At 41.2% G+C, this 20,559-nt stretch overlaps 1 protein-coding gene and 1 long non-coding RNA gene across 5 annotated transcripts in view; one reads left to right on the top strand and one right to left on the bottom strand.

Moving 5' to 3' along the window:
- The window catches only part of FAM120B (family with sequence similarity 120 member B), a 33,667-nt gene extending 30,674 nt beyond the window's left edge, over positions 1–2,993 (top strand). For 3 of the 4 annotated variants that reach the window (XM_081906856.1, XM_081906857.1, XM_081906858.1), the window contains exons 10-11: positions 1,444–1,493; positions 2,662–2,993. In XM_081906856.1, coding sequence (XP_081762982.1) covers positions 1,444–1,493 — 50 coding nt within the window. In that variant the 3' untranslated portion in view covers positions 2,662–2,993. Of the gene's footprint in view, positions 1–1,443; positions 1,534–2,661 lie in introns of all 4 variants that reach the window. The other variant, XM_081906859.1, reaches the window with a different exon arrangement.
- A 1,716-nt stretch (positions 2,994–4,709) lies between these two features.
- LOC309367586 overlaps positions 4,710–20,559 on the bottom strand; it is a 107,575-nt gene continuing 91,725 nt past the window's right edge. Inside the window, exon 2 of the long non-coding RNA XR_014167245.1 lies at positions 4,710–4,991. This is a non-coding gene — a long non-coding RNA (uncharacterized lncRNA). The remainder of the gene's footprint in view (positions 4,992–20,559) is intronic.

The raw sequence follows: 20,559 nt of genomic DNA, 5'->3' as shown, positions 1-20,559 counted from the left end.
GTCCCTCTTGACTTGAATCCTTCATGGCATTCAATTAAAAGAGATAGGACTTCATCCTCTGAGAAAGTAGAAGCCGTACCTCTTTCTTCATAGAAGGCAGGCACCAGGAGAGGGGAGTGTGAGTTCCTCCATTCAAACCAAACACCTTCAAGGGCTGCCTTAGCAGGGCCTATTTTCTAATGTTTAGAAAGAGAACACATCCAGTTTCCATAGCTCTGACTGCTTTCCATGAATACACTGGTAGTTTTGAAGCAATGCACATTGGAGTTCAAATTTATGTTAGTATACCGTGGCTGGCAGTAACTGCTTCATGCAATAAACTAAGTATGGACTGTGAATTGAAGCATCCTTCCATTCAAGTTGGTCTCAGATGTTCATAAAGTTACCTGAAACAGCCATTGTTGATAGATAATTCATAACTCCATTAGGGCGTAAATAAAGAGCCATGTTCTTCCAGCTTTTTATTCTGCTTCTTCTCCCCATCAATCTGAATTCTGTATCCTATGTGGTCCTGCAGCATTCAGTCATGTCCCCTGTGACTTTACAAATCTACATGACACCACTGAGTGGAATACAGGGTCAAGGTGCTTGTGGTTCACAAGCTGCATGAAAGTAGGAGCAAAAAGGGGAATGCTTAAGATGTGTGCACAAACCACACATCTTGGCTTAGAATTATGTGTGAACATAAGAAATATAGGTTCAAAAACATTGTGTCACCCTGGGTGGGATATAAATTAAGCCTGTCTGGTCTCTTAAATCTGAGGACGAATCCCTTTTCATAGTCCTACCATTAGAAGAGGTATATTGGGTGGTAATACAGTGAAACATCAGTTTTCGAGCATCTCATGAGTCAAACATTTCAGCTTTCGAACGCCGAAAACCCAGAAGTAACTGCTTCGGTTTTCAAACACTTTTCAGAAAGCAGATGTGCCACACTGCTTCCGTATTGAGTTTTCCAGACGTAAATTCTTCCGGAAATGCATGCTTTGGTTTTCAAATGTTTCGGAAGTCGAACGGTCTTCTGGAATGGATTGTATTCAAAAACTGAGGTTCCACTGTACTACAAAAAGGGTGTTCTCTGCAGCGGTGCCCTCATCATGAAATGCCCTCTCCAGGAAATGTTACTGGTGGCAACTATGTTGATATTTCCCCCATTTCCCTGGGCCTTCTCAGGGTTTTCTTATTGGTTTATATTGCTAGATTGTTATGAGTTGTGCTAGTTTAAAAGGATATTTTATGCTTGGCATTAAGGTTGAATCTAGGGATTTTTTTATCTGCTTTGTTTGTCTTATGGTTTAGCTTTCAACTGAGCTGTAGATTGCAAGTTGAATGGTGGGATAAAAGTGTACTGAACAAATAAATCCTAAAATGAATAAAATAATTTCTGAAATGTTACCAGGGATGCTCTTTGAACATTAAAAATAATCTTTTTCCCTCCACCAGGTCGAGGATATGGACCAAGACACCAACCTCCCAGGGGACAAAGATTCTAGGTAAGTAGCTGCAATAGTAATTAATGGAAAGAGATAGAAAGTGAGTTAATTAAAAGTTTTAAAAGCTATTTTTAAAGATTTTTAGATGCATTTGTAAAATAAAATTCTTTTTGGCCCCCATTTACTTTTTTTTAACATTTGAATTTGTACCTAGTATAAAACAATTTTGAGAGTTTTGCCTCATTAAAGCTGTCAGACAAAGGCAGGACTAAGTAATATTGAGCCCCAGAGCTGTATCTACTCCCCAAGGGTTCCACCACCTGGCTTTCTCCCCCCTGTGGCAACAATGATAGGCCAGACATTCCAAGGGAAGAGATAGTGGGGGAGCCTTTGTACTTCGGTTTATGAGGCCTATATAGCCTACATTTGAAAGTACTGGCCATACTATCCTTAAAGCTACTTCCTCTTGAATATTGACATCTGCTGTCAAAACTTGAGGACCAAATTCTCTTGTGTGGATGTTGACATGGGAGGCAATGGGTGAGGTCTTGATACAGTTGCCGTAGTTTTCTTTATTAATGTTTCTCCTGAATTCACTGATCCTCCCCCAAATAAATAGCTAAATAAATAAAGTTAAAATAATGTAAAACTGTGTTATCACAACATACATACATACACAGCACATTATCCCCTCCTAATGCCTTCCTATTCTCTTAATAAATAGTTTCAGAATTGCAGCCCAGAGGCAGTTCAACTTTACATCTAGATGGTCTATATACCAAGCTATCAACATGAGCATCATAGTTTGTCCATAACCAGCAGGGAATGCCCCTCAGGTTTTTAGGGTTGTTGTTGTTGTTGTTTTTGCTGCGTAACATGGTGTAGTCTATTTTAAAGAGCTGAGAGCACCAAAGCACATACATATTTGTTGTTCTTCTTGTAGTGCATGGACCGAGATCCTTGTCTGAGGTATACAATCAACTGTTGCATAGACAGAATTAAAAATAATCATCACAGCAAATCAACATTCACCTACACTTGTCTGTTATCAGCTAGAGAGTTATAAAGATCAGGAGGGGCTTACTTATGTAGTTCCAAACTGTTGTTTAAAACAAAAGTTTCATTTCATTTTGTATTGCCACACAAACATGGCAAATGTTCTTTTTTTCTGTGAATATATAGAGTAGTTGCTTACTTTAGCTCCATTACTGTTTGCTTGTGTTTTTAGGTGGCCCCAGATGATTCTTCTACTGGGTGGAACTGGAGGGAGGAAGAGTGAGAGAGGAAAAGGAGGTCTGATAATGTATGGAAAATTAGTCATTATTATTCATTAAAACCAATTGACTGATTTATATTGCTGGAAGAGCAATTAAGTGCATTCTAGCTTTTAAAAAATGAGCTGTGTAATGTAGCTTGCCTTGACCTGAAGAGCTATGCTTAAAACACAGCAAAACTTATTATAGTGAAAGGGAAAATCTTCAAAATGGGGTGTGGGCAATCTTTGATGTTTCCAGCTCTTACTGATATGCGTGCTTTTGTGCCAATAAAAAATAATGATTTTATTAGCAGTCAGTTATTCGTACCCACAATGTATATTGGTATATCTCTTTGATAGAACTGCATCCTATTTTTCAAGCAGAGTTTCCAAAGCAGTTCACAGCATACGTAAGTCATAATTGAAGCATCAGAGTGAATTGTATTTTAATATTCTAACATAAACACACTTGAAATCTGATTATGGGAGAAATTTAATTCTGGACAAACTAGGAGAGATAAAGGGACGCGGGTGGCGCTGTGGGTTAAACCACAGAGCCTAGGACTTGCTGATCAGAAGGTCAGCAGTTCGAATCCTCGCGACGGGGTGAGCTCCCGTTGCTCGGTCCCTGCTCCTGCCAACCTAGCAGTTCGAAAACACGTCAAAGTGCAAGTAGATAAATAGATACTGCTCCGGCGGGAAGGTAAATGGCGTTTCCGTGCGCTGCTCTGGTTTGCCAGAAGCGGCTTAGTCATGCTGGCCACATGACCCAGAAGCTGTACGCCGGCTCCCTTGGCCAACAAAGCGAGATGAGCGCCACAACCCCAGAGTCGGTCACGACTGGACCTAATGGTCAGGGGTCCCTTTACCTTTTTTTAGGAAAGATAAAGATTATATATTTGCTATATTTTGGTGAGTGTACTATGTTTGCATTTAATAAAGAAAAGGGCAGTGATGAGTGTGTAATGCAGCTTTCCCAAATAAAATTAACCCAATGCCATATCATCATAGTATTGTGCTTATACATATGTTGGTGTGAAAAACAGAGAAAATAATATAGAATATTATTTAGTTAATAGGCTAACAAGGTGAGAGAGTGGCTGGCCCCTTAACTCCAACCAGTTTTGGACGATGCTCATTGGATCCATTCTCTTTGGCCAGCTCCCCTGCTACAGCAGGCAGAGAGATTGCCATCTCATTTTTAAACCTCTGAGATCAGCAGTGAGTATCCAGGAAGTTCTTTCAGCACAGAGCGCCTAATTCAATCCCTTGTAGGACAAAGGTGATAGCTAACATTACAGGAGCACATCTTGCCAGCAGAAAATGTATGAATGAAGCAGAGTTTGTCACATCACTAGGGATCTCTTTTTTAAAATATATGTTCAAAATGTGGCGTTTTAAATAGCTCTCATAGAAGTTTCATACAAAGCGAGATAATTTTTTAGCTCTGGTTCATTTTCCCAACTGTAGAAGACATGCCAAAATTTGCATGGCACCTGGTGACTCATATAAAGGTTTTAAGATAAGTCCTTTCATACCCTGGGGGAACTGAAATAGGTATTTTCTTCTGCTTCTATTTCCTAATCAGTGCTTCCTTCCAACAAACAGTCATACACAATTGATCTTTTAGTAGTAATATCTCCATTTCTTTTCACTAGGACTTTCAGGAATAGCTCAGCCATTTGTAAATAGGCATACAATATATACATACTTTCACATACGCAGAAAGCATCTTGAATTTTTACTGTATTTTTGGTTTTTATGGAAGCCGCCCAGAGTGGCTGGGGAGGCCCAGCCAGATGGGCGGGGTATAAATAATAAATTATTATTATTATTATTATTATTATGAATGCATGTCCAGTGGTCAAAATGATGCAGTGTGTGACTATTGTTAGTTTTCTTCTGGCATAATCATGGCTATACTTTTGCAAAATTCCAATTAAGATAGCACTTCCTTGTGGATTGTACCCTATCTCCTGAATTTAAGCTTGATATATGGTCCCTGTCACACAATCTTCATGCAAAAGCAGGCTCTTTAAAAAAAAGTGCACATAAAAATCAAACTTCTGTTGAACCAAATCGTAGACTAAAAACAAGGTAATTATGGAGCACACTGGCTTATCTGATAAAAAATAATTTTGCTCAAGAAGTTTATGATTAGAGTCGCTGCTGGCTGTATTTATATTCTAAGTAGATTTCATGTTCATTTATATCTTAAAATTTTGCTCATCTAGGATGGACTTAAATGAGGATTTGAATATCATTTGATATTCACCATTACCTTATCCTACGGCTTTATTGTTCTTATCGTCTCTCTGTCTCACCTATAGTTTTATTATTTGTGGCATTCTTGCATTAATCCTGCATTTCTGTGGTATATGCCTTCCAGGTACATGGTGTTTAATTTGTGTTATTTGCTGTGTGTATCAATGGCATCTTATTATTCTTAGACTTCCTGGTTCTTCTTATTTTTAAGTAACCTTCACAATTTTTAGGATCGATATACTATTTCTTTGTTGATCATTGAGGCTTTTGTTTCTCTCCCTCTTAATTTTCTTTCAGTTTTGGGTTCAAGGTTGCTTTTGACAAAATGTACCATGGCTTGGATTCTAATTTCTGTTCTGTAAATAGAACTCCCCACCTCCTCTACAGGTTCCTGCTGAGAGTTAGGAACCTCAGAAAAGCATATGATGTAGGGGATAGGCTGCAGTGGGACAAGGGAATCCCCCTTTCCCCAAAAAGAATCCATTCATCTTCATATATGTATGGGCCATCTTTGCTGTGAGGCCCACAGTATCCTCTCCCTGCTTTGCTGGCCTATTTCCACCTGGCTTGGGAGGGTGGGGCCCAGACTGACTCTTGCTTCAAAAGCTGCTGCTACTGCAGAAGGAGCCAGAGGCCATCTTACAAGACCTGCTGCTCAGGAGGGACCAGGGAGCAGGAGGTGGGAAGCTTTTGTTGGGATCACGAGTTTAATTTTGGAGAGGCTTAGTTTTTGCTGGTATTATGTTTTTGTATCTTTATTCTTACACTGTATTGTGAATTATGTGGGGATTTTTCAGGTTTATTGTATCCTTATTGAGATATTTTCATTTATTGTTTATGACTTAAATTTAGTTTTTTTGTAATTTTGTAATTCGGTTGATTATGTTCTCATAGAGTCCAATTACGTTTCCTGTTTCTAACAACATTTCCCCCTTTAATAAAGCAAATTCATGGGAATCCAGGATCTGAATCATTTTTTCTTGGACCTGTGCATTCCATTTTAACCTTCTATTTCCAAGTATCAGATATTCTGTTTCATCCAATAATTTAGGAAAGGCAGGAGAAAAGAATGATGTCAGAGATAACTCAAGTGGAAAGTGGTCACTTTCAGCTCTGGGAATTATCCTGAAGGTATCTCGGTTAACTGGCACATTATTAGATGTTAGGATATAATCTATGGTGCTAGTAAATCCTCTGGGGGGGATAAAAGTAAAATAACCCTCTTGATCCCCTTGACCGTGCCCATTGCATAACAAAAGGTTATGCTTTATTATAAGTTCACAAAGATGTTTCCCAGCGCGATTAGAGGTGGTGTCCATTGCTGCCCTCTGACAGTTTTCAGGTTCGTCCTCCAAGTTTAGACCAGATAATATTGTATTTTGTGGGGAAACAAGGCCGATCCGGGCATTGAAGTCACCTCCCAAGACAAACCGAGGGTTAGGTGACAGAGAGTCTATACTTTCGAGTAGTTGGTCAAGTTCATTCCAATATGATCTCAGTTCCCCACAAGACTTTACTGGAGGTATATACACAGAGATGCAATAAGTATTTCTCAGGAGACTATCAGAAAGGGACAACACTAAAAAATTAGGGGTGGTCAACGAGGGACACTGTTGAATTGATACATTAAGAGAGGTTGACACCAGCACCACCAGCCCCCCACTAGGCCTTCCATACTTTTCAGTTTTAAGAGCTGGTTGAGTGTAACTTGTAAAACCCTGTAATTCAACCATAGTGCCCTCTTTTGCCCAGGTTTCTTGACGAAAGGTGATGTCATGTGTTTGTAGATAGGAACAGAAATCACTGTCTTGGATCTTGTTCATCCACCCTGTTACATTCCATGAGAGACGTTTATAGTGATTTACTCTTAGTCAAATGTTGGCCGATGTGCTCTCGGAGTTTACCAGTTTTTGAGGCATTTTGTAATTCATTTCATGTTGTAAGCTGCTTTGAGCCTGTTATAACTATGGAAAGGTGGCGTGCAAATAAATGATAACTGTTGAAGGCTTGTTGTTCTTTCCATAATTGTAATTTATGTTATCCTCCAAAATCACTTTTTTATTATTATTACAGATAGGGTGATATACTTCATAGTGGTTCCCAAGATACCATAGAACTTCGTTCAATAAACTGTGATCACACACAGTCTTGTAAAAGGTAAAAATAACAGTTACTCAGAATACGTCTTGAAGAGTAGCAGACACAGCTGCTTCATTCAGGCAGGCTTAACATGGTAATTGAGTTACTAAGACGTACTTAAGTCTAGGTTAAAAATGGAGCCTGAACTGGAGCTCAGACTTGCAATGATCTCACATTGTAGGCATGGTGGAGATGAGCAGAGCGAGAGGGTGTCCTGGCAAGGAGGAGCATAAATGACTACACCTTCTTGCCATCTGGGTACAGAGAGGAGGGGTCTTACAGAGTTCTCTCTAACGAGTTTACAGGAAAGCTCTTTAACCCCCGGTCCCTTCATGTGCCTATCTGGCAAAACGGAAATTGTTGGTTTGACTGCAATTAAATATCCCACACAGCTTGCACAAGCATTTCAGCTTGCAGAACAATCCTCTGTTGTTCTTCCGACCCTACAGATCCAATTTTCAGGGGAAGGAGAGGGAAATCTCCCTTGCACAAGCAGAAGTCCTTCCTTCCACTAATTAGGTGTATTAAGTGAATTCAAACTTAGGTTTTTACATATTGACATTGTGGCTCTTTGCCATTGTTTTGTTTTTGAAGTAAAATGTTCTGTTTATTGCTTTGGACATAATCTTGCAGGAAAACAGCATACAAATGCACTGATAGTGATATGATTTCCCCAATTATATGTGAGCGTACCCCAAGACTTGGGAAAATCCTTTCAGATCTGTATGTTCAACTCCCTGGTTCACAAAAAAACAACAGTGTGGTCCTGGTTCACCTGTACTTGAGAGGATGCGGGTGGCGCTGTGGCCTAAACAACTGAGCCTCTTGGGCTTGCCGATCAGAAGGTTGGTGGTTTGAATCCGTGCGACGGGGTGAGCTCCCATTGCTCTGCCCAGCTCCTGCCAACCTAGCAGTTCAAAAGCAAGTAAAAGTGCAAGTAGATAAATAGGTACCACTCCGGCGGGAAGGTAAACGGTGTTTCCGTGTGCTCTGGTTTCCGCCATGGTGTTCTGTTGTGCCAGAAGCAGTTTAGTCATGCTGGCCACATGACCCAGAAAGCTTTCTGTGACCAAATGCTGGCTCCCTGGGCCTGAAAGCAAGATGAGCACCGCAACCCCATAGTCGCCTTTGACTGGACTTAACCGTCCAGGGGTCCTTTACCTACCTTTACTTGAGAGGGCATTACTGTGGGCCTAAATATTTTAACTGATATTATGGTTCCGCCACCATTTGCAAGTGGAATTTATTCATTTTTACCTCACCCTTCCTCCCTTAGCAGCACAGGGCAACTTAAAGCATAACTGCTATGTGCCCGCTTTCAAACAAAGCCTAACAGCTGTGATAGCACATTTTACTCAGCCTTGGGGATTTATTAAGAACAAGCTTGGACGTCAAATAAGGTGTGCTAGTTTCATTGTTGATACGAAGGAACACTGAAAAGTGAAAACGCCAGTCATGAACTTAAGTCAGTGCCTTGGGGCAGCGTGTGATTTTTTTTTTTTTGTCGTCGTTCAAAACACAGGCCCAGTTACCTAGGAGCTGAGAGAAGCAATGCATTTGGAGACAACTTGCTTTGTGAAAAATCAACACATACAATAACACGATCAGACCATGATTAGAAATCGTACAGAGGGACTGTGATTGCTTAAAAGCCAGTCTTGGGAAACACTGTGCTTAGACATTTTGAAACCCCTTCTGTGGCCCTAGAAAGCGCAGCTGGCCCATGGTCTTTATCTTGAAAAGCAAAGGATCATTCCCATTTTGCAGCAAGGCTTCCACTTATCGGGGCCTACCAGTAGCAATTTGCAACAATAGAGGAACAAAGATGCCATTTGACCTAGAATACAATTTTCAACTAATTAATAAAGTGACCATTAGTTCCTGAGGGGATAATAACAGGAGTAAGAGCAAATTACTGCGCTAACTAATGCTTGCTAAGGGGGTGCAAAGGAGACACGGTCATTGTATTGCAAATGTATTGAGGCTCTATTCTCCCCACCCCCCACCCCACTAATACTCTTAAAGTGCTCCCACTCAACACTTGCTCCTTCTAGGACCCTTGCAAAACATGTAAGAATTAGCCCTTCAAAGATCAATCAGGATCTAATTGTTGCTAACAAAGTGCCACCTGGTGAGAAATGTTACAATATACCTTCATTACAAAGCATTCAGTCTCTTAGCCCCACAACTACAGTAAAGGGGGAGTGAGGGTAGAGAGACTCTGTTTCCCCCTGTTATTTCCAGGCACCTGCAATGCTTATAAAAGGCTTCAAGGCAAAGGAAAATGTGCACTTTGCACTGCAAGGCCAGAGTTGGTTCTGTTATGTTTGCAGTATCTAAGAACGGCTATTTACAATGCCCAGACGTAAAGTACGGTACTCTGTTTTACACCAGCAGTTCTCCAGTGGTATCTCAAAAAAATAAAAAATGCCTGGACCTCGTCTAGTAGAAGACAAACAGTTTCTGGCATTCAGTGTTATTCTTTCCTTTGGGGCAAACTGTTCAAAAGAAGTCCATCAAAATAGACAGGTTATCACAGCAATGTCAGCTGATATGGCAGGTACATAAAAGGGATGGGGAGCTGTATCACAAAGGAGAAAATATATTCAGAAATGCACAGTCAGATAACAAAATAATTAAAATATATTTGCATTGAGATCAAATCACAAATATACGCGCGCACACATACATGTACATAGACGAAACAAAAAATAAATCAGAACCACATCAAAGTGGTTATAGCATCTTAATAAATATATACCTAAGAATACTATGCCTAGGGCAGGTTGTATTTTAATATACTCTTTGTACACTGTGCATTGTGTTATTTGTACTTTAAATATGATTGTTAAATGCTTTTGATCAGAAAAGCAGGATAACTGTATATATTCATTGCAGACGACAAATAGGGGAATATAATTTGCCTGCTATGGCAATGGCTAGCTTGCAGTGGCTTAATGTCAGCATGGCTTACTTAGTTGGAATCCTATGGTCTCCCAGCCACCAAGGTGAGAACCAAACAACGGTACAATAGCCCACACAGGATGTAGCTTTGCCACCAGCCACCTCTCCATTGACCATGGCAACCATGTGGACTCCCACCAATGAGGGAATGGCATCCCAAATGGCACCTCCACATCAGCCTGACACGCCAGGGTAATTACGCTAATGAATTCCCCTTGCTCTGGCAAGTGAATGAAGTAAAAATAAGCCTTTCAAGTTTGTGACAGATTATCATAGAGAGAGAAAATGACAAAAATAAGCAGCGGCTGGATACTTCTTTCCTATTCTTTGATAGGGTTTAAATAGTAACAATTATTTGCCCGTTGATTTGCATTTTGGATTAAAACTCGAGGTTGAATTTGAGCTGCCTTAAGATCCCTTGTTAAAGCTCAGTGTGTTTTACCTACACAGTTGAACCTATGCAGTCAGAAAATAACACCACAGTTCAGTGAAGCAGACAGTCAGGAAATTATGGGCAGGATTGCAGTTAGGATGATCCTAATAAGATGGGTTTTATGGCTGGCCCTATCATTAGGCTGGGGAAGTGGGCTTCCTCAGGCAGCAGATATGGTCAGTGGTGCTCCCAGCCATTCCCCTCTGCTGGAGAACTGAGATGTGTGTACTATTTGGCCTGCCCTGTGCCTCGCTGAGGTGCAGTGGAGGGTTGCTGTGTTGTTGCCAGTAAAGAATCAGCTGCTAGCTGGGTTGACTTCTGTGTTCAAAATGAGGGCATCAACTTTGCCCCAGGCATCAATAAAGCAATAAAGACCTGGAAAGGTGTCTGTGGACAAACGCCGGCTTCCTCGGCCTAAAAGCTAGATGAGCGCCACACCCCATAGTCGCCTTTCACTGGACTTAACCTTTACCTTATTGTTCAGAATATAAACTTATCTAGCGGGTAATGCTCAGTTATATCACAAATGAAGCAATATTCCCCCAAGAAGTTGTTCTCCAGTTTGGGGTGTTCACAGTTCTTCTGACCATGAGCCAGCCAGCTGAGAAGTGTCATTTTTAATAGCATTTGAATGCTCCACAGAATTTTTAGGAAATCCCTGGAAACGATTGCTGTGTACACACTCCCATCCAGTCTGTATTCAGTATGCACATAATGTTGGCAAGAAGCATCCCCCCGACATTAGCCACAAGCCATATCTACCCTGTATTTATCCTGTTGTTTCTTATGAAATACAGCACATTCGCCTCTTATCCACATCCTTAGCCTTACAGAGAACAGTCATCAGCTTGAAGGGCTGTCCGAGGATTGAACTGCATTTGAAGGAGTCCTCTGTTTGCCCAGTTCAAACGTGATTTACAGATTTAAAAACAAAAAACAAACCACCAGTGAGTGCAGGGACCTTGAAGTTGACCATCCACAGTTACCACCAGGACAGCAGACTGAGAAAACATCCCGGGTCCCTGGTCACAGTCTTCCCCCCACTGTGTTGAGAAGATGCATTATATTTCATTTCAAATGATAGGCATTATTTCTAAATTTGCCTGGAGGATATATGGGGAGAGGGAGGGGGAAGTCCTGTTGCGCAAGCTGAAGTTTGCATGCAGCCCTGTGTCTTTTATCCCTTTTTGGACAATGCATATCCTCTTTCTGGCAATGCTTAAGTGCCCATCTTTTGTGCCCATGCTGACTTGCTTCTCCAATGCCACATAACCCTTTCTGACAATGGGGAGCTTCTGCTACCCTCCTCCTCTGGGTATATTGTCTTTAAATGGGCTGCTGATTCTGGCGGAGAATTTTACCTGTTTTACCTAGTACCTCTCTGTGCCCTTAGAAGATATTTTTTTCATTTTAGAAAGACTTATTTCCACTTAAAACAACCACCACTTCACAAACCCCCTTTCAGGTTGTCAATATCGGCCCAATGCTGTTGATTCTGTTTGGTGTTCATTTGGTAACTGCAGAGAAAGATAGGAACGGTGTGGTGGACACAAGTATGGGCAGTGACTCCTGGCTTGCAGAGTGTCTGCCCATATCTGTTGACTGTCTTACTATGTTAGTCCTCAAGGGATTAATGAATTCACCCCAAGGAGGCCCCACATTGGCCCATTACTAGACTGTGTGAAAGTGCCTTAGGTCTGTTCTCCTACTGACATGCAGAAGATGGATGGAGATCCAAGTCTCATTAGCATGAGAGAGAAGTGCCTGTGAAAATCTCTCATGCATCATTGGGAGAAAGGCACCACATACTTTTATAGCATATCAAGGGCAAGCTATGTGTGAATATTTCAGTTATCCTTTTTTACAAACATTTATTAGCATACTCCAGGTTTTTTTAGGAAGAGGGGAAGTGCTGGTCTAGATGGCAACCTCCTTTGACATTCAGTGATGTTTTGGTATTAGAAAAGTGTTGAACATATAAGTTATATCATTTCTAAAATGTCTGTGCTACTTGAATTGTGATTCCCCTGACCTTCAGTATCAAGAAATATGTGGTCTGAGGTGGGTGTGTTTGTTTTCCCCTGCAGTTTCCCTGTAGATGTGAGTTTGGGGTTTTATAATTTTATTTACAATTTATTGTTCACCTCTTCTCCCATACATAAAAGTCTTTTTTAAAAAAACAACAACCCACCATGCAGAATCATAATGTAAACTTTATAGGAATATTTATGTGCAGGAGGTGGGTGTTCTGGTGATGAAATCCTGAGGTTATTTCTGGTTGTACTCATTTTAAAATGATGGTTTTGATAGTTTTATATTAAGAATTTTTAATATATGCCACGATGAAACTGGAAGTCACAGCAAACAATCAACACAAAACAAATCTTCCCATCTCTTAGTTTTCAGAAGTGTGGCTGGTTTTTAATATTTATCCAGGAAACCGAAATATTTATACAAATAATGTTGCTGTGGTTGTGTTTATTTTTATTTTTTTTAAGAGTAATCAATAAAACTGGAAAGATCAGGACACCTAGGACTTGGCAATCCCTGTTAATTAGTGTTCTTGGGAAAACCTGCCTGTGATGAAAATAAAGCCCCTGTCGTTAAAACCCACTGCATTTCCTTTTGTGCAGCTGAATGTTGTTAACAATGTTGCATTCTGGTTAAGTAAAAATCTAAAACTGCACTGAAGTGTTAATAATTGGTTCTTGAGCAGATTCCCTAATGCTATTCACTTTTCCCTGCTAATCTTCCTGTGTGAGCTATAACAATGCAGCACCAAGTGAGAAGGAAATGTCAGGTTATGTTACAGGGCCAGCCTCCTGCCCACCCTCCATCTGTGCTGATGTCAGTGCTTATTGGAACATATGCTGCCTGTTGCTCACTGGCCATCTGTTAGCTGAGCTGATGAAGTGTTCCAGTTACTGTGGCAACGGAACCCTTGATTGCTAGTGGCACCACAAACATTTTCTGCTCGGGTTTCACTTTTATCCCTGCTCAGGAATGGCAGGAAAGGGAAGGGTGTGCGTTACAACTGCCCGGCCTGTCCACGCCACCTCTTCCAGATCCCAGGTTATAATAGTTATTAGGGCAGGAATTTAAGGCACATGTTTGTAAGGTACACTGCAAACATTGGAGCCATTAAGCTGGTTTTTAAAAGCAAGGTGTTTATATTTCTTGCTTTCCTAGTTGCAGTTATCACCTAAGAAGCACCACAGTCATTGTAATGGAAAGATACCCACTGGCCTCCAGTTCATCAAAGCCCTTCCACCCATGGAAAGTGGTTTCTAAGCACAGAGTGATGCTCCTTTCGGATTCAAGACTACTCATATAAAAGGGTGCTGTGCAATATATATATCCTTGGGGAAGGCACATGATCCTTCCAACACCCCACATATATCACAAAACAGATGGCACCTGTTTCCTTCTCCCTGAACAGGTGATCATTGCTGACAATGCCAATCACTTGTTCATTGGGGAGAACCCTGAATGTACAGTTGTTGTCTTTTTGGTTCCTGACCAATATTTTTCATGTTTAACGTATGGAGTAAACAGTTACAAAAGACGTGATTCTTTGTGGGATCTGTTTTGTTCACCAGACTTTTGAGAAAGTAATTAGGTCCCATGTTTTGGCTTCACTACTCCGACACTTCCTAATGTACAAAGGCCTTCTCTCATTTTTCTCATAGTAACCCTAGGTAAACCAAGACCTACAGTAGCTATCACAGCTTGCTTATGGCTACCCAAGGCCATGTTCCAGTATGACAAAGAGGCAAAAATTCTAAATACTCTAAAGGACTGTGCCCTAGAATGGAACTGGCTGGATGGGTACACACCCTGGACCTGGAACAAGATGTGTCGTTGAACTGACTGGGAACAGCGACCACAGTGCTGTCAGATTTGGCATATCTTTAAGTAAGCAATTGCCAAGGAAATCCAACACAAGTACCATATATTTGACTTCCAAAGAAGAAACTTCTCCAAAATAAGGAGATTGATAAAAAGGGAAGTTGAAAGGCAAAGTCAAGAGGGGCAAATCTCTCAAAAATGCTCAGCTAGAATGCATGCCAGAGATCAAGAAAGGTACCACTAGGGCCAAGAGGTTACTTAAGATTAAAATCAAGGGTAACAGCTGTATCCAACACTGTGGCCCTCTTGCCAGCCTCCCCCACCCAAGCACCCTCCAAAACAGTTCTGGAGGTTTAGGGGAATACCGGAACAGATTTTAGAGCTATGCTCTAAGCCAGGCATGGCCAAACTTGGCCCTCCAACTGTTTTGGGACTACAATTCCCATCATCCCTGACCACTGGTCCTGTTAGCTAGGGATGATGGGAGTTGTAGTCCCAAAGTAGCTGGAGGGCCAAGTTTGGCTATGCCTGCTCTAAGCTGTTTTAGAGCTATTTTTGTGTGTGTTGGAAGCCGCCCAGAGTGGCTGGGTAATAATAATAATGATGATGATGATGATGATGCTCAGGGAGGAGAGGGAAAAGAAGTCCGGTTGCATAAACATTGGATGCACCCCCAAATCTCCCCATCTCTGTGTTCGGAGGGATTACCTCTTAATTAAATATGTTTAGAAGTGAAGCCTAAATTCTGTTATTGCTGCTGTTATTTTGCAAGCGTACCATACCAATCCCCCCATTATGTACATTGTACTTGAATGGTCTAAAGAACAGACAGTACCCCTTTCTTTATCTTTAGAGCTCTCATTGGCACCAAAATTGGGTGCTTCAAGCAAATATTAGATAGAATGCAAGTCCTCCGTTGTTTCAATACGACAACACGAAAAAGAAGAGAGGGGTACTCCTGATTAATGAACCTTGCTTATTGACCCAGGTGATTGTGCTAGACGATAACTTTCCATTTACTCTCTGCTGGTGCTCCTCACTGCTCGGTTCACAGTTCTTCCCCTTTCCCTTCTGCACTCCTGCCCTTTGCATGACCTCATCTGCTCCGATGATCTTTCGTGCCACCACCACTTGATACTCCTCGCTCTCCTCCTTGCTCCCCCCCTCCCAGCAATCACTTCTTGAATGGCTTGCTCCTTTTTCCTGCTGCTTTCACACACAAGGTGCTCAGTTTTATGCCTAGTCCTCCTCCCTACCCCATCCCATTCAGGAGAAACCATTTGCTACTAGGGTAAACGCTCCCAATATTCATCTTGTATGGAACCAAGCAAGATTGGGCACCTGTGGCAGGTCAGCTAAAGCAGTATGTAAGCTGGCAATTGCATGGGCGTTTCTACAGGATCAGAAGTCACAACAGAGATTAAAACACATGATCATTTAGGTTCTAGCAGTCCTACCACTGAAGTGAAGGTAATGAATTGGGCACTGTGTTGTATCTGGCCACTGTGAAGTAGGTGGTTCATTTCCTAACCCAGGGTTTCCCAAAGTCAGCCCTCCATATGTTTTGGGACTACAACTCCCATCATCCCTATCTTTCAGGTCCACTGGTCAGGGATGATGGGAATTGTAGTCTCAAAACATCTGGAGGGCCGAGTTTGCCTATACCTGTCCTAAAAGAGCTGGAGTCCAAGTTTGGGAAACCCTGTCCCAACCAATGGTTTGTCTTCAACAGAACCCCCTAGAAAAGGGGTAAGGAGCAATGTGGGGCACCAGCATTCTCCTTTTAGCTCTAACAATGGGCATTCATAGTGATCTGCTTGCAGGGTGTTAATATGTCTTCCTGTTAATCATTCATTCATCCCATACTTTCATTTCCCCCATCACTTTCCTAACTGCAAAGAAGTCTGTGTTTGCTTTGTTTAAGTGGATCTATTGTACCAGGGCAACAGAACACTTTAATCCACTTTAATTGCACAAACCTACATTTCCAGCGTGAGCTTAAATTCCTTTTGTAAAATAGTGACAGTCTAGAGGCACCTCAAGTAAGCCTGAAAGCCATGCCTGTATTTAGAAAACGGTTACTACAGCTGCAGGTCATATTTAGAAGGCAGCACATATCATCTGGAAATCAACCCTGCCTGCTATCTCCTTTTTATTTCTAATTTAGTAGCAGCTATGCTTTCTCACTGGCTTAGATATAAGGGCAAAGGTCCCAGTTCACTGATCAGAGAGATCACCTTATTTGACTATAAACCAAGTGTACATTGGGGGAGCTGTCATGAAGTTGATTATAAATATAACAGAAGTCTTTTTATTCACATTTTTGTTCATTGTTTCTGAGCAATGTGTTTAAATGCAATAAATAGACTACTTGAAAGGCCTTTCCAAAGATCAATGGGTGTTCATTAGTGTTTATAATAAGTTTGTTTTTATGTGGATATTAGTTTTTATTGTTGTTGTTACAGAACATGACCCATAGGGTGTTGTTAATGGATAGTTAATGAATGTCAAAATGAATACATTAAAAAGGATTCATTTGGGAGCAAATCTTGGATTTGTTGACATCATTGAGTCCATTAGCATTTATTACAAGTACAAAAATTTTCTCAGTATTGCCTGATGTAGGAGTGGCAGACAAATTGCTCAAACTCCAATGACTGCATCATAAACACATTGTGAACTGGTAAGTTACAACTAAATTGTTTAGTCTGGTCCCTGTAATTAACAAGGTTTGCATAACATTTTCATGTTTTTGTTATGGCAGCCTGATGTTGATGAACATATTCCTAGGCTGCAGTCTCAGGTAATCCTAAACCTACCTGGGCATAAACCCAGTTAAATTCAGTGGGACTTAGGGTCAGAATTATTATTATTATTATTATTATTTTATATTTACCCCGCCCTTCCCGGTTCAGAAACCCGGGCTCAGGGCAGCGAACAACAAATTTAAAACACTTAATTGTAATACAACATAAAAGTAGCATAAAATACAGTATAAAAGCATGAATAACAAAATTCAAAGTTCAAAAATCAATTTGAGGGAAATCCATCCAATAAATATTAGATAGTCACCAGCAATTCTGAACATCCTTACCAGGAAGCAAGTCCCATTAAACCCAATGGATCTTACTTCTGAGCAATAATAATAATGAATTATTATTATTATTATTATTTTATTATTTCTATGTCACCCATCTGACTGGATTTCCCCAGTGAGACCAAAATGACTCCCAGGCTATGTATCTGCTCCTTCAGGGGCACAGTTACCCCATTCAAGATCAGGGAAGCGTTGTAACCCAAGGTACCACTGTACTGTCATTGAGAAAGCCCACCTCTGCATTACCAGAAGCTGATAAGCATTGGACCACAGCAAGGCTCATCAGGTTCCACTGGCTGATCTTAGTACCTTTACACCCTGTAATGGAGGGGAAGGCTGCAATCAAAGCCCTCTCTGTGCCAGGCCAGGTGAGGGGTTGGATGAGGCAGATGTAACCCTCTGCCGAGCCTTAACAATCTCTGCCTGCTGAATGGGTGAGTGGTCAGCCCTCAAAAGGCATTTTAAGGGTGGAGAAGGGCTTAGTTGGCCCTATCCTCTTGGTGACTATGGCACATGGACTTTTGGTTTTATTGGAGAACTCTGTTTCAGGTTACCTGAAAGACTCAGTATCATGGGCCAGGAGTCGACTTTGCCTGGTGAACAGCCTGAAGGGTGAGAAGGCAGAATTACTCCACCTGCAGCTAATCAACCTTCAAGGACACGGAGAAGAAGGCGCTGATGAGAACCAGCTGGCTTCAGTCTTCTTAAACAAAGCTCTCAGCAGCAGTCAGATGCTGGAAACAACACCTGTGGTTCTTGACCCTACCTTGCTGCTTCCCACTTTCCATCTTTCGGCTCTGTGATCATCTAGATTCGCTAACAGCTGGACTGTCTGACTTTGTATGTGGATTCTGCTATCAGGCAAGTGTACCTTGGAGATTCCTAACTCCTGCTTGCCCAACGGGACTTGGATGGGGCTATGACACCCACAATGGCTGGGGCGGATGGTGAGGAGGGCAGGCAAATTGCTGGCAGTGATTGAGCTTGGTTTGGACCTGATTCTGTCACAACAGCAATAGGGCCAGGTCAAGATCTAGCAGATCCTAGTCTGACTCAGCCCCTCCCCAGTTGCAGGATGCCAAGTGCCATATTTACGTATAAGCTAAACAAGCTATAGCTTAGGGCCCCACTCTCTTGGGGGCCCCCCAAAATTTAAAAGCATTTCACTATTAATATACTTCTTCTTAATTGTATTTCAGTTCAACAATTACTTTGATAAAATACATATTTTGTTAGATACCTATTAGGTTGATAAATTACCATATAGCATATATTCAACACAAAAAACAGCAACAATTTGTTGTTGACAAAGGACAACTGGACATGATAAAGGGCTCCATTAACTTCAGTAGCTTAGGGCCTCATCAAACCTAAATCCAGCCCTGAGGATGCCTCATTTTAGGGCTTTTAAAAATACTTCCGTATTCAGCAGATGGAGGTGGGCTGGGCAGAGGGAGACCTCTCCCTTCTCCAGCTTTATGCAATGCCTTCCCTGTTTAAATTCAGGAGACCTCATCTGCATTGACATTCCTGCAGATCTTGAAGACTCACCTGTTTACACAGTAGTTTTCCTGACCCCTTGACCCAGAGCTCCTGTTTTTACTGTTGTGTTACTTTTGTGACACTGTTTTATTGCGTCTTTTAATAATGGATTTTAATTGGCTTTGTGTATTTGACTTTTATATTTTGTAACATAGAAGCTGGTTCAGGCATTAAGCAGGATATAAATTATTATTATTTTTATTATTATTAGAAGCAGGAACTCAAATGAATGTGCATCACTGTCTTCCATAGCTACCAATGGAAATCCTAAGTCACAAGCATCTTTTCCCCCTTCTGGTTGCTATACCAACTAACTCATATGTAGCCAATGCCCCAAGATCACATATTCATCACTATAAGTGATTGCTCCAGATTTACTTGATGTAAATATGTACTGACTTAAAAAAAGCTGAGAACTTGGCTCCTAAGGTTTGAAGACTCACTCTGCCTCCCAGATTGGACATGAACATGAAATAATAAGGTGCATATTAAAATATTAATTCTGATATAATGACATATTGATAATAGACATAGCTGACAACTTTGATCCTGCAGTTCCTTTTTCATGAGCATGCCACAGACATTAGTGGAAGTATTTGCAAGTCAGGTTATCAGCTTTTTAATTGCATATATCTGCACAACAACTAACAAATGAGGCAAAATAGCTTCTGATAAAACATCCGGAGGGTTGGGTGATCCTTAGATTTTAGATTTTAAACTTGATCAGGGTGAGAATAAGAGTAGATGGAGCCTCTGTGAGAGACTTAAAAAAAAATCCCTATCTTCATTCAGTGCCATCTGGTCAATTCCAAAGAGAAGCAGGGGGAGGGGGGGGACTTCTATTCATAACTCATCTCCTGCACAGATGCTTTGCCATTATCCTGATGTGAACTCCATCAGCAGTAAATTATTCCAGACTTACCTGGAACAATGCAAACAAAGTGTTTAGCTGCATGACTGAGAGCCCTCGGCTGCAAATTTATATGGCTGTGTGCTTGATATTACACATACATACATCGGTGCACACAATGTACAGTCATTTTCTACACCGGAAAAAAAAGACTTCTGGCAGAAATCTAATTAATTTCTCCCTTAGTGGTCCTGACTTGATTTAAGCTGCAGGATCTTTGTTATTCTAGTGTGGGCTATACCTCTAAGGCAGCCTTGGAAAGAGAAGTGTGAAGCAAAGTTCTTGGCCATTTGTTATTAAAGACCTTTATGGTACTTTTCACAGCAGTGGAAGTGTTAGGTGAGCTCTAACTGTTTGGCCTAACTCCCAATTTGGGCTCTTAGCTATTTACATTCCCATGCATTTTACATTCCTTTACTTCTTTCATCACATCCAGCACATGTTCAACTTCTGCACTTTCGTTTTTGATGTTTTAGCTGCAGAACGTAACAGAAGGGCAGGAAAGCTTCCTCTGATAACTCTCTCCTAAAAAGCAAAGGTAGTGTGTTGACCCATGAGGGAGGAAAAAACTCCTTCAAATTCCTTTATTGTTGGGACCAGGCCTGCCAAAATGGCACAACAGTGTGACAAGCTTCTGAGTTCTCCAGAACATTCTCCAGAATGTTGTCATGT

This window comes from Podarcis melisellensis, assembly GCF_964234715.1.
Source record: "Podarcis melisellensis genome assembly, chromosome: 3".
NCBI lineage: Eukaryota > Metazoa > Chordata > Lepidosauria > Squamata > Lacertidae > Podarcis > Podarcis melisellensis.
This window is presented reverse-complemented; position numbering and strand designations above follow the sequence as displayed.